The sequence below is a fragment of the Halichoeres trimaculatus genome, unplaced genomic scaffold, assembly GCF_033239565.1.
Source record: "Halichoeres trimaculatus isolate MK-OKI-2021-1 unplaced genomic scaffold, fHalTri1.1 fHalTri1_scaffold_15, whole genome shotgun sequence".
NCBI classification, from domain to species: domain Eukaryota; kingdom Metazoa; phylum Chordata; class Actinopteri; order Labriformes; family Labridae; genus Halichoeres; species Halichoeres trimaculatus.
Genome location: NW_027437193.1, coordinates 28,303,108 through 28,322,722, shown reverse-complemented (window position 1 = coordinate 28,322,722; position 19,615 = coordinate 28,303,108). Strand labels below are relative to the sequence as shown.

The following is a 19,615-nucleotide window of genomic DNA, read 5'->3' as shown; positions in this document are numbered from 1 at the left end:
CTACGTTTTCCCAGGTTTACAATCTCCAAGATGAAGCTTTAGCACCCCGTTGTTGTGCAGCTGCATCAATAATTGAAACTCAACCGGCATGATGTGGTTTCTGTTAACCTTTAGGTCATCATAGTAGTGGTTGGTCAGGGAGTAGAGTTCAAAGGGGTGAGTGCTGAAGGGCCAGAACCCGTACAAATGCACGTTGTTGCAGATTTCGAGTGCCAGGCTAACCATGAGCAACCCACTGCTGGGCCGCCTTGCTTTCAGGCCTTGGGAACGCCAGAAGTCAGCCATGTTCTGGCGGTACTCAGGATTGAAGAAGATGGGCTGCATTGGGCTTCCAAAATCTTCAAGGGTATAAGAAGCCCGTAGAGACAGAAAAGCGTAGTAGCTGTTATAGAAAGCTTGAAGGAGCAGCAGAGAGTCACTGTACATCTTCATATCTTCAACAAATGCGCGGCGATGCCCCAGCAGTGCCCCATACCTGTGAAGAAAAAGCATATTTGGAGCAGAGAGAAAAGCATTTTGAACTAAAGGCTGTAAAATTCTACTCACCTATCCCGCAGGATGCTTGGGTTAGCTGTCACAAGGCTGGTCTTGGCGCCAACATGCTTGTGAAAGCTGTTATTCAAGGGCGGTAGGTTACACCTGAGGGACAACACAGAGATCTTTAAAGCCCCTGAAAAGAGTTTCTAAGTGATCTTGCAAAAGTCAGCCTTCTAGATAAATGCCTGATCATAATCCATCCATCCATCCATTTTCTGCCGCTTATCCGGGGTCGGGTCCCAGGGGCAGCAGCCTAAGCAACTCTTCCTGGGGGATTCTGGGACGTTCCCAGGCCAGCTGAGAGACGTAGTCTCCCCAGTGAGTCCTGGGTCTGCCCCGGGGTCTCCCCCCGGTGGGACATGCCCTGAACAACTCACCAGGGAGGCATCCGGGAGACATCCGTATCAGATGCCTGAGCCACCTCATCTGTCTCCTCTCAACATTGAGGAGCAGCTCTACTCCAAGCTCCTCCCAGATAACCTAGCTTCTCACCCTATCTCTAAGGGAGAGCCCGGCCACCCTACAGAGGAAACTCATTTCAGCCACGTGTACCCGAGATCTTGTTCTTTTGGTCACTACCCAAAGCTCATAACCAAAGGTGAGGGTGGGAACGAAGATCGACCGGTAAACAGAGAGCTTTGCCATTTCAGCTCAACTCCCTCTTCCTCACAACAGACCTGTGCAGAGTCCGCATTACTGCAGAGGCTGCCAGTCGATCTCTCGCTCCATCCTTCCCTCTCTCGTGAACAAGACCCCTAGATACTTAAACTCCTCCACTTGGGGCCGGATCCCATCCTCGACCCGGAGACAGCACTCCACCCTTTTGCGGCTGAGGACCATGGACTCACATTTGGAGGTGCTGATTCTCATCCAGGCAGCTTCACACTTGGCTGGGAACCGATCCAGAGAGAGTTGAAGGTCACAGCTTGATAAAGCCAACAGGACCACATCATCTGCAAAAAGCAGTGATCCAATCCTGAGGTCACCAAACTGGACCCCTTGACACCCTGGCTGCACCTAGAAATTCTGTCCATAAAAGTTATGAACAGAATCGGTGACAAAGGGCAGCCCTGGCGGAGTCCAACCCTCACTGGAAACGAGTCCAACTTATTGCCAGCAATGCGGACCAAGCTCTGGCACCAGTCATACAGGGAACGGACAGTATAGAGCTGATTCACAGTTCCACGACCAGGATGAAAACCACATTGCTCCTCCTGAATTTGAGGTTAAACTATCCTATGGACCCTTCTCTCCAGTACCCCAGAATATACCTTACCAGGGAGGCTGAGGAGTGTGATCCCCCTGTAATTGAAACACACCCTCTGGTCCCCCTTCTTAAAAAGAGTGACCACCACCCCGGTCTGCCAATCCAAAGGCACTGCCCCCAATGTCCACACGATGTTGCAAAGTCAAGTCAGCCACGACAGCCCCACAACATCCAGGGCATTAGAGAACTCTGGGTGGATCTCATCCACCCCTGGGGCCCTGCCACAGAGGAGCTTTTTAACCACCTTGGCGACCTCAACCCCAGAGATGGAAGAGCCCACCCCTACATTCCCAGGCCCTGCTTCCTCCAAGGAAGGCGTGCCGTTGGGATTTGGGAGGTATTCTAAGTATTCCTACCGCCGATCCACAACATCCCGAGTTGAGGTCAGCAGCTCACTGGCCCCACTGAACACAGTGTTAATTAGTGCATCGCACTAATATATACATAATAACAAAGTTGATCATCGAAGTGTGGCCTAGGGTGTCCTGGTGCCAAATGCATGTTTTGACACCTTTATGCTTGAACATGGTGTTTGTTATGGACAATCTGTGACGAGCACAGAAGTCCAACAACAAAACACTACTCGGGTTCAGATCGGGGGGGCCGTTCCTCTCAATCACACCCCTCCAGGTCTCACTGACATTGCCAACGTGAGCGTTGAAGTTCCCCCATAGGACGAGGGAATCCCCAGACGGGGCACTCTCCAGCACTCCCTCCAAAAAGGGTGGATACTCTGAACTGCTATTTGGACCATAGCTACAAACAACAGTCAGGATCCGTCCCCCCACCGGAGGGAGGCTACCCTCTCATTCATTGGAGTGAACTCCAATGTACAAGCACCGAGCCGGGGGGGCAATGAGTATCGCCACCCCTGCCTGCCGCCTCTCACCATTGGCAACTCCAGAGTGGAAGAGAGTCTAACCCCTCTCAAGAAGGCTTGCTATGTGTCGAGGTGAGACCGACTATATCTAGCCCAAATTTCCCAACCTCGTGCACCAGCTCAGGCTCCTTCCCCGCCAGAGAGGTGACATTTCACGACCCTAGAGCTAGCTTCTGCAGCCAAGGGCCCCATGGAAGCAGGCCCGGCCACCAGGCGCTCACCATCGAGCCCCACTCCCAGGCCTGGCTCCAGGAGGGGGCCCAGGTGACCCAGGCAAGGGAAACTTGGGACCATTTTTTGCATATATCATGAGGGGTTCGTGTGAGCTAAACTTTGTTTGGTCCCTCCCCTAGGACCTGTTTGCCATGGGAGACCCTACCAGGGGCTTAAAGCCCCCAACAACTTAGCTCCTAGGATCATTGGGACACGCAAACCCCTCCACCATGATAAGGTGGTAGCTCACTTATGGAGGGGCCTGATCATAATCCACACTTTAAAATGACATTTTCAGTGCTAATACAGGTTATTTCAAAGTCCTACTTTTTAGTTTCCCAATCGGGTCGAGCAGAACCGGACAATTATGACAACACCACACAGACTGACGGAGTGAGAAGAGAAATCTGTGTTTTTCTTTGCTGTAAAAGATTTCTGTGATTAATTTTGTGGTGATGGTGGACACTGGAGTCCAACTGTCAGATAGAAAAAGGACAGAAGAGCGGAAGAAAGATAACCAGGAGAGTGATTCTGCCTGAGCTAAAGGCTAACACATGAGCTAAGCTCTTTGTGATAATGTTCATTCCAACCCACAGTCAGCAGTTATTCTGCAGTGGTCTGTTTAAACTTGAGAGTCTATCAATATAATGAAGAGTCAGGTCAAAATAATCTTTCTTGGCATGATTATTTTTCTTTTGTTGTTGTTGTTGTTGTTGTTGTAAACTACAGTACAACCTAACAACATTTGCTGTTTAAGTTTTAAACTGTTGCTCTATATAACTGTTAGGAAATACCTTGCCTCATGACAATTACTTAGGTAAAAAGTTGTCTTGAAGAAAGAAATTTTCTTTCGATCTGATCTCCGTTTGATTTCAAAACAAAGACAAGCCTCGCTAAATGTCCTGTCTTCACAACAGTGCACATGAGACTCCGGGCCACAAGCTGGCAAGGCAGTCCACTTAAAACAGATCGTCAGTATTTCTATTTGATTTGTGTTGACATCTGCCTTTTAGCCCACTTTTCATCAACATCTTCCTCACCTGATGACAAACTCAGCTGAGTCTATATCAGCTCCACAGCCACTGTCGACCAGGATCCCTCCATTACCAACGACTGCACAGGTGTCCAATGTTTTATTAAAGAACGGCTGCACCTGGGGTTAAAACAGCATGAAAATGTCAGACAAAGGCATTAGCTTAAATGGTTTAACTAAAGTATGTTTAGGGTCTGGTTACACATTAATACTCTTTAACGACAAAGTTCAAGCCGTTAAAGTACAATTATTTCATCAATACAAGGAAATACTCTACAGCCACATAGACACCCAGAGCTGCAAACATTTCTTATCAAAAACTGACAAAACAGTCAAAGAGATCATCTGCAGTCCATCAACTTGCTGCATTGACGAGTTACCCACTAAATTTCTAAAGTCTGTGCTGAGCAGTTTGTTACCATAACTCGCTCATCTCACTTCAGACTGGAACATTTCCAAAGGCCTTAAAAACTGCTGTCATTTAGCCTCTCCTGAAGAAGAGCTGTCTTGATGCCACAGTACTGAATAACTACCTGCCATTCTTAGGCAAAGTCCTAGAAAAAGTTGTATACCAACAGCTTACTGACCTTCTCCTGTATAATAATGTAATTGATACTTTCCAACAGGCTCTAGGCCCCACCACAGCACTGAGACAGCTCTGATCAAGGTGACAAATGATATCTGCCTGAACACAGAAGCAGCCAAAGTCTCAGTCTTAGTTTTGCTGGACCTGAGCGCTGCCTTTGACACTGTTGATCGTGCAATCTTATTACAGATGTTAGAAAACTTGGTGGGAATCTCTGGTACTGCTTTAAGCTGGTTCAAGTCCTATCTTGAGGGCAGGACTTTCTTTGTTGAAATTGGTAACTATGTCTCAGACCAAATGGCCCTGACCTGTGGGGTTCCCCAGGGTTCAATCCTGGGACCCCTACTGTTTAATTTTACATGCTCCCATTGGGTCAGCTAATACGCAGCTATAATGTGTACTACCACAGCTATGCTGATGACACTCAGATCTACATGTCAATGACGGCAAGCGAACATGAGCCTGTAGATTCACTCTGTCGCTGCATCGAACAGATCAGTGTGTGGATGCAGAACAATTTCCTCCAGCTGAACTCAGACAAAACTGCAACCATTGTCTGTGGCCAACAGAAACAAAGAGAAAGTGTTATCAGTCACCTTCAGACTCTCTCCAAATGTGTGTAACCAGGTTAGAAATCTCGGGGTGATATTGGACTTAGATCTGAGCTTTATCAGCCACATCAAATCAATAACATCAGCGGCTTTTTACCATCTTAAAAACATTACCAGGATTAAAGGAATAGTGTCTAAACCTGACTTAGAGAGACTGATCCATGTGTTTGTCTCCAGCAGGTTAGATTACTGTAACGGCCTGCTCACTGGACTCTCAAAACAAGCTGTAAGACAGCTGCAGTACATCCAGAATGCTGCTGCCTGAGTCCTGACCAGAACCAGGAAAAATGACCATATTAGTCCAGTGCTCAGGTCTTTGCACTGGCTTCCTGTGGCTCAGAGAATAGACTTTAAAACAGCTCTGCTTGTTTACAAGTCTCTTCATGGTGAAATGCCAAAGTACATCTCTGACATGTTAGAACTATATGAACCAACTCGGTCTCTGAGAAGCTCAGGGAGGGGTCTCCTGCTGGTTCCCAGAGTCAGGACTAAACACGGTGAGGCTGCATTCCAGTTTTATGTCCCTAAAATTGGAACAGTCTTCCAGAAGATGTGAGACAGGCGTCAACTCTGACAATGTTCAAATCCCGGCTGAAGCAGTTCTGTTTAGCATAGCATACAACAACTGAAAGTATTCTATCTGCACTCTCCTCTTTTAATTTAATTAATCATTTGTAATGTTTTATGATGTGTTTTATTGAGCCTAGCCTTTTGTGATTTTATTTTATTTTAGCTGTAAAGCACTTCGCATTGCCTTGTGTATGAATCGTGCTCTACAAATAAACTTGCCTTGCCTAGCCTTGCCTAGCCTTGCCTTGCCTTGCCTTAATTGTATGCAGGTTTAATACAGTGGCCAAGAAAAAAGCCACCAACAAAACAAAAAAAGGTCACACACTCTAATGTTTTGTCTGACTGCTTTTAGCTTTGATTACAGCACTCATTCACTGTGGCATTGTTTGGATAAGCTTCTGCAATGTCACAAGATTTATTTCCATCCAGTGTTGCATTAAGTTTTCACCAAGCTCTTTATTGATGATGTTAGAGTTAGCGAGGAGTGATTAAGATCACAAACAGGTAGCAGATGTAAATAAGGAAGAGAATTACCTTTACAAAGGTCTTGAGAATCTCTGGGGTCACTTCTAGGCTCTTCACCACCCCCTGATCATAAAAAATTTGGGTCCCCACCGGATTGTTGACCTGGGTAACAAAAGCCTTTTCCTGACCGTGGCATTTACTGCTCAGGTTTGATCTGTGGAAACCAGAAAGACAAGAGTGTCAGACTGAAAAAACTGAATAAGAAAAAAAATAAGAAATCTATTCTACTATTTCACAATTCTACTGTATCCTAGGACGGACCAATGGGAGTTAAAGCACTCTTTATAGTGTTTTGTGCTTGGACTATCTGGTAAAGGTTAGCATGGAAGTTCCTCTGATTCAATCCTCCTTTTCATTTCCACTTCTCCTTCCCTCTTTTTTTCATGAACTTTTTTTTTTTTGGTAGAAGGAAATTAATCAAGGTCATGAATTGCATTTATGTCTCAAGGATGGACCAGGATGACCTGAAATTCTAGCCCCCACCTTTTTTTTTTACAGTGTGATAAATTTGTCTTATGTGGTGAATTTTCCTCATTCTCTACATCTCACTTCTGTGTAAATTTATTAAGATTTCCTTCTTCTGATGATGTCTCAAAGCAAACAGACTCAGGTATTGTTTATTTTGTTGTTCTGCTCTGGTGGACTCAGGCTGTCTGAGGGGCATGGGGTACTAAAAGGGGAAAAAAGGCCACCAGCTGCACGCTGATGGGTACCTAATGCTGGAAGTTATAATGCAATTATTGCAGAAATCTCCTAAACAGTGGATAAAAGTAAAAAGTGTTGATATGTGTGTTAGAATTTTGTTTTTTATTTGTTCTGTTGTTTCAAATTATAGATGTATTTGTACTTGAACTTCAGGAAATTGTCCTCCTGTTTCTTCCAGGTTTGAGAATACTCCTGCAGAACTTGTTGGATGAATCCCCTGAAACACACACACACACACACACACACACACACACACACACACACACACACACACACACACACACACACACACACACACACACACACACACACAAAGGTTGGTAATCCCCGTAACACTGACTTGTCTGTAAACATAAAGGTCACTTCAGGAGATGCAGCGATGCTGACGCTGTCTGTACTCACATGCAGTCCTTGCAGAAATCATAGGTCTTCGGGGCGCTTTTCCTCTGAGGGACCGGTTTGCTAATGTTTTCATAGCTGTGACGCAAACGAAAGAGAAAACAGGACAGATACACATGAGATGAAAGAATGCAGAAGTCAGGGTAAGGACAGATTATCTAATCAGGAGTGTAACACAAATTTCTGAACCCGGTTAAAATATGGATCAGGACCCCTTCTTGAATGACCAGCTATATGTAGACCCCCCCCCCCCCCCCCCCCCCCGCACTCCAGAAGTCCTGTTTTATCCAGTTGTGAAGGATTTCTAGCATCAACTCCGGCAACAACATGAGGTGGAAAAGCAGTTTTTCTTCCTAAATCTTCATCACTTGATGTTTCTTTATTTATTTATTTTCAACAAGGAATTCAAGCACTGTAATCAATAAATTCAGTTCTCTCTCTAAAATAAACTCAAGTAAAACTATAACAGCTTGCATTTATTCATTTATTAATGTATTTATTTAGATTTGATCCTTTATCCCCCTGGCTCTTATTCAAATATTGAATATTTACACTGTTGCTTAACTCTTACATGTACATTGTGGTTCTAATTTCTATCAATCAAGAAAGTAATGATAACAATAATAACAAAGTATAAAAACTGATAGTAAAACCTCCTGTGATAAATGTAAGGTTTTTGTTTACATGTTTGAAAAGTAATGTAAGGCTGACAGGTGAGGGGGGCGCTGCGTGACATCAAGAGTGACAAGCAGGAAATGCTCCGTAGACCAGACCGTCTTATTTCAGTTCAGCCTTCACGGTCCACGCAGGCTACGAAGGCTGGGTCCTCCAAATGCTGCAGCCTTCGTGGGCTGCAGACCCTGAATTGGGACACAGCTGATGATCTGACAAAGAACTCAAGAAACACAGCAACTATGGGTGCGTCTCAAAGCTCCAAAGTTCCATCCTTCTTTCCTCCACTTGCGTCCTCGTCCCTCCCACCAGAGATGATGGAGAGACGCAAGGAAATGAAGAGAGGAGAGAGGATGGAGGAGATTTGTTTTTAGTGCAATGGGACATCCCCTCCTCTGGAGCATCACATGAAGCGACGTGTTTCAGTGATGACAGCATCAGCTGGTCACCTCTGAATTATCTGTCAGTCAGCTCTAACAGCTGTTTATGTGTCTGCACATGTGCGCTGTAATGACTCATAAAACATTTACAGTAACAGAGATTTGTCTGTTCCTTTAACCTGTTTATCAAACATGTTACCATGAAGAAAACCTGCTCTCTGTTTATTCTGTGTGCTGTCACTTAACCAGTAAAACGCATAGTTGTTATTTATAAATTCTTTAGCCTTAATCTAGAGCTCATCTGATCTTGAACTCTGAAACTTATTAATATAACCAAGTTTATTGTGTTTTGTGAATATATTATTTATTAGATTTCAGTTTTCAGTATTCCTCTGTTGTATTGATTTGATGATGGTTTCGTTCAGTATTTTGTGCTTTTAACTTATAACAAACACTGTAATCCCAGATTTATGATCCCAGCTCGTCTTTTCTCTCGCATTAAACCTTGTTGTGTTTGTGAAGTTTCATGTAGAGAAGTCTGAGCCACTGCAGCGTCCAATCAGAGAGTGATATCCCATATGGGGGCAGTGGAAAGACTTCTGCAAAGTCAGCTGCCGTGTTTCCTCGATCATAGCTTCTTTGATAAGTCTCTGTACTCTTCTCTCCTCCAAGCACAATTATCGTTTTGGGACAGTATTCAAAATGGCGACCAATAAAGTACTTCCGGTGCCATGGAGGAGATATTTTTACTACTTTTTCTCCTGTGTTTGTCTGGAGATGCTACATGTAACCATGGCTGCATTGTTTACATTTGAACTCAGCTGTTAGCAGCCTGTAGCGTATCAATGCTAACTGGTGCAAGGCCTGATGTTTCCATCATCATCGGGAACATAAGATCTACCTCCAATAAGATGGACGAGTTAGCTGTGCTAATCCAGCAACAGAGGTAATACCAGAAGATAGAGTAGCATCATGCTATTCACAGGCATGACTAACGGAGCTAACACCGGACACCAACATCACATTGGAAGAGCTTCACCTGCTGTGAGCAGACAGGATCCAGGAGACAGAGACTGAACAGACTGCTGAAGAAGCTCAGTCCTGGACCCTGTGGAGGTGGAGGCTGGCTGAACTGGACAATGATGGACAAGCTGTCATCATCTATTTTCTTATGGACCTTTTTGAACTTCCTTTACATTTTCTTTCTTTTGTTTTCTTGATTGCTGCTGTAACTCCTCCTGAATTTCCCCTTGGTGATTGACAAAGTGTTTTCTATTCTATTCTATCCAGCTCTATAATGGCAGGGGAAACACTGTTATTGATGACATGCATTTTATATATTTTCTTTTTTTGTATATAAAGCTATCCAGGAGTAAAGTTAACCAAGGTAATCAAAGTGCAGAAAAACAGAAGTGTCCATCCAATATTATTTTGAATGCAACTTTTATTTTGAAATGTTTTGCCATCATGGTGTATTTCCTTCTGACAGTGGAGGAGTGGAGAGTTGGCTCAGAGTGGAGATTTGCAGCTGGACTGTCTTGCTCTCTGGTGGGTGGTCTCCTAAGTGGCCTGATTGGTCTGTATGGCTAATAACAAGCCTGTGTTTCTTTCTCTCCAGAATAGATAAAAGTTCATTCTATATTTGTAACAGTGGCTGTGTGGACCAGGTGTTTATCTGGGGAGTTCCAATGTAAGGAAAGTAATGTAAGGAAATTGCAGCTTTGATGCTGCTTTGATGCTGCTTTGCTTGGGCTGCTTTACCTCGCTTTGCTGCTGCTCTTGCTGGACTTCAGCTACCTTGCTGGATTTGTCTTGAGTTCATGGAGAAACATATTTTTGGTTAGATTTGTTTCCATGAATTACCTTGGAATAATTTAACATTTCTTTACATCTTTATTTCTCCCTCTGTGTTTAATTCTTCTTCTTTGTGTTAATTCTCTTTTATATATATATATATATATATAAGTGAAGAAACCTTATTTACTGAACTGGATATTGGTGTTGGGTTTATTCTGCTTTGTTTACTTGGTTGTTCTGGCAGCATACTTTTGGTTTGCATTTGTTATTTGGGAGCTGCCACTCATATTACTTAATATAGTTGATATTATCTTGTATTGTGTTTTTGGTTATCCTTTGTTGAGTGTGACCCACGAACCCCTTTTATGTTTTTCACTCTTTTGAGTTGTTGAGAACCAATGGTGGTGGTTCCCTCTTATACTGTGCTGTGAATGCCCAGTTTTGAGTTTTTTCATCAAGTGAGTGTTAGTGTGTGTGAGTGTGTGTGTGTGTGTGTGTGTGTGTGTGTGTGTGTGTGTGTGTGTGTGTGTGTGTGTGTGTGTGTGTGTGTGTGTGTGTGTGTGAGTGTGTGAGTGTTTGTGTGTGTGTGTTTGAGTGTGTGAGTGTGTGTGTGTGCCACAAGATTGAGGCGCTTTTCTTCCTTAAGAATCCTGTTTCTGTTCCGTTGACCACTGTCCCTTTGGTAAGCCTCAGCGCCTGAATAAGTTTTTCCCTCCCCTGTGTGTGTGGTGATGTTTTATTGACATCTTTTTATTATTATTATTATTGTTGATAAAATAAAGGGGTTGAACCTGGAACCACATCTCCTGCTCTATACTAAATTGAACAAACCTTCAAAAGTGTTTCTTTTCTAAAACCATTTCACACAGGTGAAAAAAGGTGCCCCGCTGACATGTCAGGGTTGTTTAAAGGGTCATACTAAAAGTTTTGTTGCTTTAGAAAAAAACGTTTGCTCTTGAACTTTAGTGACAATGATGTGTTCTCAAAGAAGATCAGAAAATTAAAGAAAGAAAGAACAATACAAGCAGAAGGAAAAATGGTGGGCTTAAAGTAGGTTGATTTGCAATTTTCTTTTCTTTTTTTTAAGTTATCTAAACAACAAATTCCGGTTTTTCATGTGCAGCATGATGAATTATTTTGTTGTTGACAAACTGCTTCCTAACATAAATCGTTAACTGTGGGAAAGCCTGTTCATTTCATATTCAAGCGCCCCATTTGTTTCTACAGCCGTTCTACAATTTATGTTCCTGTTATTAGTAGAAAGCAGTGCAAAAAACTGTTACAAACCAGTTTGAGTCTTCATAACAAGTGTCAACAAAGTCTAAAGCAACAGACACCTGAGATGACAAAATCCCAAACATTTTTTGTGGAGGCGATGTGGTTGCTGCTATAAAACTCCCCTTGCATCACTTTGGTTGTCAAGAAAAGTGGAAACAAAAAGTCACAACCTGCTAGAACAGCTACTTTTTCAGCACTGTGGTCCATATCTACCATATCTGCTTGGACTGTGTGTGTGTGTGTGTGTGTGTGTGTGTGTGTGTGTGTGTGTGTGTGTGTGTGTGTGTGTGTGTGTGTGTGTGAGTGTGAGTGTGTGTGTGTGTGTGTGTGTGTGTGTGTGTGTGTGTGTGTGTGTGTGTGTGTGTGTGTGAAGCAGGCACACACTTACTTGCTGTCGACCATGAACCAGATGACAGTGCTCAGCAGGCTTCCCAAACACAGCAGAGTGATCAACAGAGAGACTTGTGTCTTCAGGAGCTGTCCCATCATGCCTCACCCTCTGGCCCCTCACTCAGCTTCTGTCTCTGTCTCTCTTAACTGTCTCACCTGGTCAGCTCCCCTCACTTGGCTCACACACATTCACGCACACACACTCTTTCTTTAACTGTTCTTCTCTGTTGTCTTTTCTGCTCTCTTAAGTTTTCTTCTGCCCAACTCACCCCTCCTCTTCCCTCCTCCTTCTCCTTCCTCCTCCCTCATCCTCCTCTCACTCTTCATGTCTGTCTGTCTCACAGTTTCTCCTCCGCCTCCTCACTCAGTCTTCTTTTTTATGCCCTCCTGTTCAGGTAAGTCTTCTGTGCCCCTCTGTCTTTCCTCTCTTCCTGTTTGTGTCCCGGTCAGCTGAGACTTAACCCGGTCTCTGAGGACTTCTTCTTCAGCCTTTGTCTTGTCTCTGTTATCAAATCCCTCCTCTCTCCTTTATGGCTCTGTCCTCTCCTTCTGTTTCTCTCGTGTGTCCACATAGAACAGCACTACTCTCCACTGGAGTCCTAGAGCTGGAGCTGCTTTCCTTTTGCTTCTCTGCCCGCTCCCTGCCTGGAGCTCCTGCCTTCCCTCTTTGCTTTCCCCTCCTTCACCAGGGCCATCTTCCACCCACACCCCTTAAGCTCCTCACCCCCATAGCGTGAGTGCAAAGTACTAAATCAGCCCTCAGTTTGCCTCTGGTCTAATGTGTGTGATGAGATTCAAGTTCAAAACCAACAAGTCCAGTGTCACTCTGTCAGCTCCACTGACTCCTGTATATATCCTATGACTGTAAGAGTTTGAGAGTTTGGAAGGGGTCGGGTATTTTGGGCCCAGGGAAAGGGGGTGGACTTCAGCACGATTCAACCCACAGAAAGGAGAAAAGAGAGGTAGAAAGTGAAACTCAGAACTCATCTGCTTCATTACATTTCCTTCTGTGGTGATCAGATGTCAGATATCAGGGCTGTGTTCCTCCATTAAAACCTCCTTTGTCTTGATCCAGGTTTCACTGGAAAACTCCACGCTGAGTTCCGAACAAAACAGTTACTCCTGTAGCAACATGCTGAGTAAGCTGAGCGTCAGCCCATGCACTTAAACCCAGAACAAAGGTGAGCTTGAAAAGTTTTTTTATTTTGACAAATGTTTTTGTTTGTCTCCAGGCAAAGTCATGGGGGTTGTTTAATGCTGCTTTTCTGTGGCTGGACTGGGCAAAATCAATAAAAAAGGTTGTGCAAGTTCTAATATCAGGCTTACACGACCAACAGAGAATAGACTGGAGAGGGCTTTTAGGAAAGTAAAACTTAACTTATCCTGCATGTAAACGTTTGGGGGGCTAGAGTCTGTGTTATGCTTTCAGCACAAACGTGACGCATGGAAATCTGACGCACGTGATCCACACGGGAGAGAATCCATCAGTCTTTTATGCTTTTTAACACCCTGCAAATTTTCCAGTGTGCACATTGTGACAATTTCCCACATGAAAGGGACCACGCGAGGGAACATAGGTGTGAAAATAGCGCCATTTGTCAACATGAAGCCACGCGGATCCCGGGAACACGGTAAGCATAAATCAGCCTTCAGGAGAGCACTTTCAGGGGTTTAGAAAGTAAAATGTCCCAATCTGAAAGATTCCAGCAGCTGAAATGTTTTGGATCTCCACCGCTGGACTATTTGTTTTTGTGATAAAAAAAAATTTAAGAGGTGATGATGAGGTTTTGCACCTGGACACTTCTATTGCAGAGCCATGCTGTTGAAATTCTCGCAGAATGTGGTTTGCATGGTACATTTTTGACCTGCGTCTAGATTCAGAGACAGTGTTCATAGACTAATTTTTGAATTTGATTTAAAGCCAATACAGTGACTTTCACCACAGAGTCATGGCTGTTTTTTGCACTAGCACCACTTGTGGTTTTTGACCAGGGTCATAACCAAACCATCATGGGCCTGCATATCGAACCTCAAGCCAGAAACTCACTAAACTTGTTGGGGTGAAATAAGGACACGTCTTTGTCTTGGATTAGTCTTACTGACAACCTATGGGCAGGACTGTTTTAGTGTTTGTAAAAATACAATGGAGAAATTCCTAACCTTTGAGATGGCTCATGAAGATGCCAAAATCTACCACGCTTCATTAGCAAAACAGGCTACAGTCATGCAAACCTCTCATATCATAATTAAACATTAAGTTGGATCACACAGACAACTGAACTAATGAAAAATACCATCATAATGTCAACAATTATCATGGATATATCAATAAATACAGCAGATAATGAGTGTTGTAAAAAATGTTACCTTTTAATTGAAGCTTGATTAGAAAATAATAAAAAACCACAATATAGAATTTGTTTAACCGTTTCTATCAGTCTCTTTGGTACATTTCTCGAGTCATCCTTGCCATTTGCAAAACAGTAAGTGCATTCCTCAAAACAGTTGGCACAAATAGCAAAACTCCATGGATTACCTGTTAATGTCAGTCACTAGCTCAAAATCCTACATTATCCCTTGAATGTTCCATTTTATGCAAAAATCACTTGAGTTTCTTTGTGCTTGTTTGGGTTTCTTGTCTTGTGTTTTCTGTGTTAATCTCAGTTAGTTTTTCTCTGTGTTTCAAGTTCACTTAGTTGCCTCCTGTGTTTGGTTTAGTTCTCCATAGCTGTGTCCAAAATTACTCCTTATTCAGTAGTGGATAGGCCATTTTATAGTGCTGTCTGAAATCTGAGTTATCATGGCCATACCTCTGGTGACACGAGGGTGAAATTAGGACAAATTTTAGTTTATTTTAATCACACACACAGTTTGTTTTTAATTACATAAATGCCTGCAACTCCACTTTGGGAATTTTTCCTAAAGAAATAGTTTTAGAAAACAAACAATTTTGAAGGTTTGTTCTATTATGTATAGAGCAGGAGATGTGGTTCCAGGTTCAACCCCTTTATTTTCACAATGATAAAAAATAGTGCTGTCAGGGGATTAAACAAATTAATCTAATTAATTACAGGATTTGTAATTTATAAATCTAATTAATCGCATTTTAATCTCATATCTGCTTATGGTCCCAAAATAAAAAAAAAAAAAGAATTCCAGTACATTAACCCTGTAAAGCCCAAACCATTAAATAATTGACAGAAAATTCCAGTTCTTTGAACTTGGAGCCTTGATTGGTCGCTCTGAACAACCCCCCCAAAAAATGTTCAAATATCACTTTCCATATTTGAGTTTCAATTTGTATCATATTTGATACATCAGGTCACAATGCTCAATGATTGTTTTTCCTGAACAAACAAAAACATAATAAATCACAAACAAATCTAACAAATTTGTACTTCCAAACATAAAGAGTGCTACCATCATGCAGTAGTGAGAAAGCCACCAATGGAACTGGCTGGGTGGAAGCCTGGAAAAAAATAACATTATAGTATTTTACTCATATTGCAGTTCACAACCTTTTATTTTACATGGTGGAAGGCCTGAAAACAGTTTCTCTCCTTGTTTAAGCAAAGATGCACTCAACATTTCTGACAGTACACATGGGCAAAGTGGCCTGTGCACTGCTTGCATCTCTGTCGAGTTTCCCATGTTGGGAAATGATCCAGGCCATCCTTTCATACAGCAGTACAGCAAGTTTCATACCTAGTTTTTAACTCTAAATGTACAAAATTATGTAATTTAAAAATAAAAAGACTGTATGTTGCTTGATTTTAGATATAATGCATGAAATACAAGTAAATGGCGATTGACTGTTTTACAGTTACATGACCTTAAATACCCGCTGTATCAAATTTGATACGCCATCTTCAACACGGTTTACTCAAACATATATTGTGAATTTTTTAGTAAATTTACTTTGCATGAACCCAGTAACTGTTCCTTGTTGATGTGCCAGTAAATATTGTAATCTTTTTCTTGCCTTAACCTTTTTAAACTTGGCAAAGTTCTTCTTGAAAAACCACCTGTGTCCAATTCCTGAGTCATGGCAGTCTCAGAGTGTCACTGGAAGGGCGGCTAATGACTGACTTACTACCCAGTGTTGGTTTATCTGTGCACTGCATGTATCTGATTGATTACATCAGGTTTTTCAGGATAAAAAAACTACCCCCTGCAATTTACCAGCCCAGACAGATTTAGAAAAGATGTGGTGATCTCTGTGCTTTGTTGGAGCTTCCCCAAGTCTCCCCTGCTGAGCAGTGGCAGCACTCTGCTTTCCCTCTCTCCTGCACCTGTGGCTGATTCACCTGCGCACCTGTCACTCATCACACTCAGACTGCTCCTAAGCTCTGCGGAGTGAGGAGTTTGGCACCAGAGTATTCCAGCACTACGCGCAGTACACCGGCTGTAAAAATAAGAACTGAAGATTCAAGTTTGAGCCTTTGAATGTCCACAGAGAACTTACCCGTTCTCTCTTGTTATTTTCCTCCAGTGCCTCCACAAGCCTCCTGTGAGCTGCCCAGTCTCAACCACACTGCCACGCTCTCACCAGCACCCCCGGACACTCTCACCTCTGGGACTCACTCACCTTCTCGGACCCTCTCGGAACACTCGCACCCCCTGGATCCTGGATAGCCCTCCTCCACTGGTGTTCAATAAATAACCTCAAAACTGCTTCCCTGCTTCCGTCTGCTTTTGGGTCTAACTACAACTGACTCTGAGGAGTCGTAACAAAAGAAGTCTAATGGAATTGTGTGGAAAGATGCTTGACATATTATGATAACTTGTTGAATATTTTTACATTTTTGCAAATACGGATCTCTCTTTTCAAGACCAAACTGTGTCACCCGGTGTGGTGGTGTCATAGAGACTGTGATGTGCTATAAAACAATCCGGTCCTGCTCGACCCAATCAAGAAGTTAAAAGATAGAATCAAGAAATGCCCTATATTTGTGCTGATAGTCTCACTTAAGGATATTTTTAGCACTGCTAAAAGCCCTGTGCTCTGAGATGTGTAATAACATGTTAGTTAACGAGTCCTGTAACAGTACCTCATGACTGCTGCTCCTCTTGTTAAATGTTGCACAAACACACAAAGTCAAATTCCTTGTATGTGCAAATGTACTTGGCAATAAAACTTGACTCTGATTCTTATTCTGATTCTGATCCACTTAACTCTTATTTCAGATTTTAGCCCGTGGTGTTGTCATGGAGACCTCTACATACTGTAAATCGATGGGTTCATGGACGACTGACAGGGGAATTCAAAGGTAGCATTTAAAAATAACCTACTTTGGCACTGATGAGCTCGTTTTGAACAATGGGTTATGATCAGGCATATTGAGACTTTTTTAAGACCACGTTAAAAGTCCTCACAGCACCTCTAACAAATCAGTGAAATGTATTTTTCCTTCCATAATCCAAACACAGAGAACAAACTTCAGAAATGCTGCACTGAAAAAAAAACAAACCTTGGCAGATTTTGGAAACTTAAAGAGTTTGAAGAGACTAAATCATCCAAGCTGAGGTCCATTTTTTAGAGTAAATATTTATTCCCAGATTCACTTTTATTTACCCCCCATCCAAAAAGTTCTTCAAGACACAAAAAAATCTGCTGTAATGTCTGCTCATAAAGTCTTCAACTTTTTTACTACAGACCACTGATAAGAATTTATAAATGTCAGCATAAAAAGTGTAAAAGACACAAAGGAAGCTCAGCTTAAAGTTACACCATTCACCTACCCTTCATACACAAACACTGGCTCTGATTGAGCAACACATGGTACAGTTTCAAAAGTGACTGACAGTAGCTTCTACTGGGCCCCAGCTCATCTGTTTTTCCACTCCTCTTCTTCTCTCTCTTAATTATTGCCTCTTTGACCAAATGTGACGGGCACATCTGTTTGTCCGTGACACTGAGGCCTTGGATGTCAGAGGCTGCATCAGTGCCGTCAGTATCAAAAACATGTAAACAAGAGTGCAGAAATCATCATTCACAACTAGCACCAGTATGATCTTTAAACACAGTGTGAAAAATTGTGAGCTATTAACAGGTCCCTGGATATTTAGGGAAGAGGTTTTAACTTTAATGAGATTTTTTTAAAAAAGGTTTTTCACATTCAGTGTGCTGCTCTCTGAGCCGACAGTATTCGGGCTCTAATTTCGTAGACCAGGCGCAAGCGCAGGCGCACCCGCCCTGCGCCGGCCTTCGCCGTGCGGACAGGGCGTGACTGGCGCACTTTGCAAGTTTCCTGCAGTGCCAAGAGAGGCGCAGTCAAGGCACAGAGAGGCCCAGTGGAGCGCAGAGGAGCGCGTCCACGCCTCCCTCCACACAAATGTCAGAGAGGGAGGAGAAAAGCCGTAAGTTGGTATAACACAGCCGAGCGTTGTTCTCACCAATCAAATGAGCGCCTCCCCTCGCCTTTAAATGCGCTGCGGCTGAGGTGCAGCGTCTGATTGGTCTGAGTGATCCCCAGCACCGTGGAAACAATGTGCTGGAAAGACCCGGTGGCGGAGACGGTCAGAGCTGCTGTCCTTGCAGCAGGAGAATGGACAGCAGGGCACATCTAAGGACAGAAGCACGTCACCGTGTGGGCCAGCTCCCGGGACAGATTTAATCTGTTCCTTTGTCATTAATAGGAGTAAAAAATTAAGAGACAGTTACACAGCTGGCTTATCCATTCAGAACACTTTTGATCCACCTGCACTTCTGGTTTGTCATCGCCAAATAGCAGAACCTTTGGTGATACACTGTATACTCTCCCAGTGTCTCCACCTCATCCTCCTCACAATAATGTACTCCATCTTTTTAGATCACGTTAAAAATAAAGACTAAAACAGAGAAATATGGGAAATCACGGGTAAATCATAAGTGACATACATTTATTTTGTCTCTTTTTACTTCGTCTTTTCTCTCCCTCTTTTCTTTGAATTAAATGAAATGAGAGAAGCCAGATATATACTCAGTATCAGATCACCATCATCATCATCATCATTATATTTATTGAGAAGACTCAAAGTCAATTAAAAGAAAAAAGAGAAAAAAGACAGACACAACAAGAATATTATAAAAGACAGCTGTACTAGTGCTTCCACAGAGCTGACTGGCACTGCTGGATCACAGCTTTTTTAACAGAATCCTAAAGGCATCGTAATAGGCAACTTTGAGTTTTTGCAAAGAGCTCTTTTTATATTGACACCACAATGGAGCTGTATACAACGGTGTGCAAAATGTCCTGAACAGATTAATTTTTACATTATCCGAGCACATGTGGAATTTGCGGACCAAAGTATTGGCCTGAGCATAGAGTATACGGCACTGGCAAACAATATCATCATCATCATCACAGAGCTGGTCTGTTATGAAGTGACCTAAGTACTTCGTTTTTCCACAGACACTCAGCTTTTTTCCAGACAAATAGAAGTCTGGAAAGAAAAGGTCTTAGTCTCCTTTACATCTGCAGATGAGAACTACACTCTTTTTAGCATTATAACTGACATATTCAGATCAAATTTGAAACTATAATCAGAGCAGACATTTAGCAGCTCCTGAAAGCCAGTGCTGCTCGGGGAGATAATGGCCAGGTCGTCAGCATACATAAAATGGTTGATCAGAGTGTTACCAATCACACATCCAGTTCTACAGTTATTCAGCCGCTGGGACAACTCATCTTTATACAGGTGGAATAAGACTGGGGACAACAGCCCCCCCTGCCGCACTCCATTACTAACACCAAAGGTGGCCGAGATGGTGTTGCCCAACTTAACCTGCA

At 43.0% G+C, this 19,615-nt stretch overlaps 1 protein-coding gene across 1 annotated transcript; it reads right to left on the bottom strand.

Annotated features, from left to right (window-relative positions):
• LOC141804636 (alpha-2,8-sialyltransferase 8E-like) lies at window positions 1–11,942 on the bottom strand. The gene is made up of 7 exons (XM_074689187.1): window positions 11,842–11,942; window positions 7,330–7,404; window positions 7,070–7,144; window positions 6,232–6,376; window positions 3,938–4,050; window positions 547–639; window positions 1–475 (listed from the first exon to the last, which is right to left on the bottom strand). The coding sequence occupies exons 1-7, from the start codon at window positions 11,940–11,942 to the stop codon at window positions 1–3; spliced, it is 1,077 nt and encodes a 358-aa protein (XP_074545288.1).
• Window positions 11,943–19,615: the final 7,673 nt, after the last annotated feature.